This window comes from Betta splendens, chromosome 4 (genome assembly GCF_900634795.4).
Source record: "Betta splendens chromosome 4, fBetSpl5.4, whole genome shotgun sequence".
Lineage (NCBI taxonomy): Eukaryota > Metazoa > Chordata > Actinopteri > Anabantiformes > Osphronemidae > Betta > Betta splendens.
Window position 1 is genome coordinate 20865644 of NC_040884.2, and position 6103 is coordinate 20871746.

The 6103-nt window shown below is 41.3% G+C and overlaps 1 protein-coding gene across 3 annotated transcripts; it reads right to left on the minus strand.

Annotated features, from left to right (window-relative positions):
• Nucleotides 1–176: 176 nt before the first annotated feature.
• Nucleotides 177–5790, minus strand: acbd5a (acyl-CoA binding domain containing 5a). 3 transcript variants are annotated; one of them, XM_055508472.1, is made up of 14 exons: nt 5641–5790; nt 5198–5324; nt 4390–4510; nt 3802–3874; nt 3591–3708; nt 3466–3498; nt 3097–3282; nt 2838–3008; nt 2436–2527; nt 2144–2351; nt 1856–2064; nt 1664–1720; nt 1466–1575; nt 177–1375 (listed from the first exon to the last, which is right to left on the minus strand). In XM_055508472.1, the coding sequence occupies exons 2-14, from the start codon at nt 5292–5294 to the stop codon at nt 1363–1365; spliced, it is 1488 nt and encodes a 495-aa protein (XP_055364447.1). In that variant the 5' UTR covers nt 5295–5324; nt 5641–5790; the 3' UTR covers nt 177–1362. The 3 variants fall into 3 exon arrangements, with proteins under 3 accessions (XP_055364447.1, XP_055364448.1, XP_029003221.1); XM_055508473.1 differs by having other exon boundaries at nt 5618–5767; XM_029147388.3 differs by lacking the exon at nt 3466–3498.
• Nucleotides 5791–6103: the final 313 nt, after the last annotated feature.

A 6103-nucleotide genomic window follows, 5' to 3' on the forward strand; every position in this document is an offset into this window, starting at 1 on the left:
TTTAGACTCATCACTGGGCTTCTTGATTGATGCCGGTGAATTTTCATGTAAACTCTAAAAATTTAAATGTATAATACAAATAAAATGTTTGTAACACAATGTACTATGTGTGTGTCTATGGGATGTGGAAGATGAGAATGAGTCACCCTTCAATTTTAATGATCTATAACAACTGAAACGCTTTAAGAAAATTTTATTTTCGGCTTAGATTATCACATGCAAACACCATTCTGTCCACAGGCAGAGGGGGTGAAAAGCCTTTAGTCCATTTCAGTAGAAAGGTCAGCTGTTCCTTTAGTAAAACTAGTGGCTCTGGAAAGATTGGTGCTATTACAGATGCAACCCTTTCTAAATAAAATTTTAGTTTTCTATAATAATACACGAAAGTGCAATTAAAATATTGCACTGTAAATCATCTGAACTGTACATCTATTGTACACAATTAGTGTAGAGCTTACAGGCTTTGCAAACAATTTCTATCACTCAAAAAAGTTCATACAAACATCACAGCTTAAAATTATACAACATAGAAAACTCTGAAAGCTTAAACAGAAGGAGTCATGCATTAATCAGCAGATTGGACAGTGAGGCCGATGATGAGGATTCTCACCACCTCATGGCTAAACATTAATGACTAAAGGTAATATTGGTCCCGCACTAGTACGGTTATGCTACAACATCTGGATGGATGAAATCAAAATGCCACCTGTCACATGAACGTACCCCATGATTTTCAGGCACTTTTTCTATTTGAGGATGAAACATGAGACTGGTCTGTGTAACCTATTTCAACAATTAGAAATACATTTAAACAAACCACACTGCTAAAATCTGGCCAGAAATGCTTTCATCAGAATTGCCTCCAATAGCAATAAATATTAACTTACTTTCATAATTAAACAGAATCTGATAACATTACATTCTACTACAGTCAGTATAGTTTATTAGAGCAGCACTGCCTGGGCAACTAATCAGATTAAATTGATGATCACATCAAGCATTGTGCTCAAGAACAAGTATTAGGCCTATTTTGTGCAATCAAAGCCTTTTATATGGAAGTAGAGAAGCTACTGTGATCTGTTCTGAATGCACAAACGTCCCAACTGCACAGTTCTTAAACAAGAACAGCTTCTTACACAGGAAAATAACGTCTTTCAAGGGTTGTAAGGACACTCCATACAACCGAGCACATACATTCACTTTTCTCTCAGATTCCACGTCCACAGCGCAATGCACTTATGAAACTTTCTGCTCTCAGTCATTACTTCAGGTGCTTTCTTCATAGTACAAAAGCAAATAATCAGGCTGTGGGTCTAAGCAGGGGAGGTTACGGCCGTTAGAAACCCAATCCAAGAACTCAGGTCAGTTGATCCGTCTATTAAAAAAGGAGGAAAATCAAAATGATTACAATTAGGCATTGCAGAAAGATATCAAAAGCTCACACTTGACATTTTATGTACAACACCTTCTCCTTCTCTGGAGGTAGAGGCAGATAAGCCACTGAACCACAAACGGCCAAATCACAGCTAAGGCCAAACTGGTTGGAGAAATGCCAAAAGGCCACCACGATGGTTTCTGGAGAACAACAAATCATACAGTTATAGAAGCAATGTTTAATCACGAGGGGGAAAAAAATAAAATATGATGCATTATATAAGTTTACCTGACTCTTATTAACTGTGAGAGGTGTATAAGTGGGAGACAGAGCCACTGACCTCACCTACAGAAAGACAAAGCTCATTAAGTCCAAACTGCTCTACATCAGCTACTAAATCAACTTTAATGCAACAGTTTATCCAAGAAAAGTCAAAAACATCAAAATACAAACAGAAGGAAGACGATAGGCTGCTCTGACCTGGCTGGTAGTCAGAGCCTCCAGGCTGTGCAGCCGCTCCAGGACGCTCTGCATGTCCTCCTGCAGCCTGGCCAACACCACAACGATCTGCTCATTCAGGCTCTCACCAGGAGTTACTGCTCCTCCCCACTGGCTCCTGTCTCCATCTCCATCTCCACCACCTCGGATGGGCAGCAGAATTCCAAAGCCACTACCCGGGGATCTGGAGCCTAGAAACACATGGAAAATGATCTGCGTGTCCACTTAACCGATCACATTGGAGAGTAGAAATGTTAGGTGATAACCTACCCTTTCCTCTTCTGACCATGGAACCCTCCCTCGTGTCTGCATTCAGCTTGCGTCTCTGTGACATCGACTCACCGGTCTCTCCATCCTCCCCTCCACACCCGATGGCGTGGTGTAGACCTTGAGGATCCTCATGGTTCTTCTGCTTTTTCTGAGGTTCCAGAACGTCATTGTCTTCGCCATCTGTGTCATCCAGGTTATGTTCAGAGTACTGAAGCAAAAAAAGAAAGTATTTACTATGGACAAAAACATTAAACATAATCCATGAGTGTGTGTATGTAAATATTTTACTTGCCTCTTCTTGACCAAACTGGTCCACAGAATCACAGTAGACCTCACTGTCCGAGTCACTGGCCAGCTGATTGGGACCAGATGCACCGATATGATCTGGGATCACAACAAACCACAGAAGAATTCAGCAGGCAGGATGAGACCTGCCCTACATTCTACATAGAACAAACTACACTGTCATTAACAGAGTGACGAGCGCCATTTCAGCAGAAGCAGTAATTTACTGTGCACCAGAAGCAGCTGATGTGTAAAATGTTAAGATGCTGTGTCTGCTGAGCTCCACAAAGCTTAGCAGATTATCTGATCACATGGTGCCTGGCACAGGCAAGAGGCGAGATCAGTAACCATTTTGAAACTGGTAAATGCTTGCTGGTAGATATCAGCTAAGCAGAACATGCTTTCCTACCTGAATGGTGACCGTTAAGGATTTGCTCGTTGACTGAACCCTCCTGGGAGTTGTCACTGTTGAGAGCAGCCCTGGAATGACCATTGGTCAGATGGAGGCCTCCATTGGCCACTTTACCATTTGACAGCACTTTGTGTTTCCTGGATAATCTTTTCTCTTTTGGTTGTAAATCTGCCACAATATAAAAAAGGTACATTACAATTCCACAGGTGAACTAGTGACTGTCATACCCAAGTGTTGCAGCTTTTGATATATTCACCTTTTCTTTCTTTCTGTGTCTTAACGTCTGCCTCATCTTCCTCTTCATCCTCCTCCTCATCTGATCTCTCACTCAATTCCTTTGGTTTGAGCCGCTGAGTCCTCAGGGTTCCGTTCATCTCCATGGCTTTAACAATGCTCTTTGTGACACTTTTTGCTGGTGTTGAATTCAGCATTGAACCAAACCCTGTGCAACAGATGAAAACACTAGTACTTTGGGCCGCTTGTGACTTTTCACCAACTGATTTATTTTTATCGTTCGAAAGTACCAGTTGAAAACCTAAGTGTGCTATACGACTATACACACTACCAACTAAGCTACACCAGACTAAACTAAACCACCAGACATGGTTATATAGCATGTACTTGCCTTCCAGTTGCCTAGCAAACCGTGTCAAACGAGCTGAGCACATAAAAGGCAAATTATAGGTCAAGCTCCATATGTAGCTTCTGAGATCTCAGGTGAAGTAGAAACTGTCTGACAAGCATCTGTACCTGTACTCAGGTCTGAGATCTGCGTTATCTTTGTCTTCTCGTCAACCAGCTCGTAGAAAGGCCCCAGGATGCGCAACAGCTCCTCCACCTCATCCGTCATCGGCATGCTCTCCAGAATCTGTGCAGAAACATCCAGGATCAACTTGCTTGTTTTAATATTCAATACCAATTTAAATTTACTGCAGCAGGTCATTTAACAGGGGAAACGTACCAGTTTAATTTCATTAACATAGGCTGCCATTGCTGCTTCTCTGGACATATCACCAAGAGAATCCCAAGCATCCCTAATAAGTCAAAGTAAATTAAACATTAATTTCTCAAGCAAAATAAACTAAAAAAGTAAATGGACCAAGATAACAAAATGTGTTTCGGTTCAAGGTTTAGCTTTGTCAACAAGGCCAGTTTTTGGTCACTGTGGGTCAAAGGCTAACAGGAACAGCTCATTAGCAACTGCAGGTAAGTGTCTTTTACAATGGGAGCAAGAGACACACGATCCGGCTAGATGGTGACAGGTTAAATTCCAAGTTGCATTTTTATGAGTCCAGAGATCACACAACACCACCAGAGACTGAATAGAGAAAGTTCAGCAGGGAGGATCTGAGTCTAGTGTGGGGTCAAAGTAAACACATTACACAAGATCCACAAATCAAATAGTGCTTCAGGTCAGAGAACTATCCTGATTTCATAACTGCTGCTACAAGGACAAAAAAATAAATAAGAGCCTTGGAGGATAAATACATGCAATAATTACATAATATTCATAACTAATAAATCTTTGCTATGAATCAATTTTTCTTACCATTTTGCTTGTCCGACTGCATCCCAGAAGCGAGGTCGGGGTATGTTGCACGGTCCCACAGTTGCCTGTTTGTAGTAACTGTAGAACTTGAGCATCATGCTGTTGGAGGGTTGAAAGGGACCTAAACAGCAAAATTGGTGGTGAACTGCTGCTGTATCATGTTTGGAACAGCTTCTCAATCATTGGCCTAATGGTAAATGTTATTGCAACACATTTGCTTGCAATAAACTGGCATCCCATCATTTATTAAGTGAAAACATGTTGAAATGCCAGTCTTCCTGCAAATCTTCTCAAATGTCTAAACTGCCATCTTCAGGTGCGTTGTCCCGTTTGCTGCAAGGTGACAAGTCCTGGAGCAGAGCTTCACCGCAATTACCTTCACAGTTGCCTCTGGGTCCATGGGCCGCAACCACAGCCCTTGTAGCTCAGTTGCTGATACTAGAAAATGCTAATAAATTTCCTCCTGGTAACATTTAATGTTTCAAAATTTGTTTTACATCTTTTCCATTTGTCCGAGCATCAATGTGCAATAAATTTTAACTGCCATAGGTGGTCTCCAATCAAGTAATTACACAAATTATTGAATTTAACAAGACCTTTAACTTAAAAATGAAAATGTGCAACAATTAAAATGGATATTTCTGAATAATTTGAGGAATGTATTCAAGAGGTCTGGAAAACCACTTCAAAAAGCGAGTGTAAAGCCTGTAGCTGCAGGTAAAGTGGATTAAGCTCATTAACTCGCAGACACAAGCTGTTGCCCTGGACGGTTTTGAAGTCGGGGGGCTGGTGCGTTCACGTGTCTCACCATCCGGGGGTAAACTCTTGATCACTTTCACCGCAGCTTCAAACCTCAGCTGGGTCAAACGCTCCTCGTCCCCCACCGTGACACTGTCCACCTCCATGTTGTCCCGCTGACACGGCCAAAACAAAACCTACAGACGTTCAGCAAGTACACAAATGACAGCGATGAGCGACGCCAGCACCAACATGCTAAACATTATCAACACGATGTCGTTTGTGGTCGCTCTTGAATTTTATTCTATAAACAAACACTTTTGCAGAGACATTACGACTATTAAAACTTGTAAATGACAGCATCTCCAGTTGTTAAGGCTACCAGTGGGGGGATGTTGTGTATCTAGGACACAACGCCTGGTTACGACACATTTCCAAAACACCAATAGCTATGCTAAATTCAATCTCTACATGCTAACATTCGACATACCGTTTAAAAACGCCTATAGTTACCGTTAAAGTCACACTGGCCTATCTGGTAGTCCGGAGGCGACCTGTCTGTAGTTCCCGATCAGACGCCATGAACAGTATAATAAAACCAGGTAGAGGTGCACATTGGAAGTTGTAGTTTTTGTGGCTAGTTACTACAACCTCCACAATCCTTTGCACTGTTAAGTAGACGCGTAGTTTCAGCTCTAGCTAGCTGCTTTGTAAGAGATACAAAACACGCTTTATTAACTAAAAACTGTAATACGTGTGGGCATAAAGTATCAAATATCATAGCATAACATTTTAATGTGAGCGGAAAATTAGAACCTGTTTTCAACGTATTTTAGGTTACAGAAAAACTACTATACCCATAATTCTCTTCTCCTGAATCCTTTATTTCTTCGGTTGGAATAGGGATAAGATCACAAGAGGCACAAGTAAGAGGTCTCACTTTGTTTAATATTAGCGATACAAAATAGCACATGTA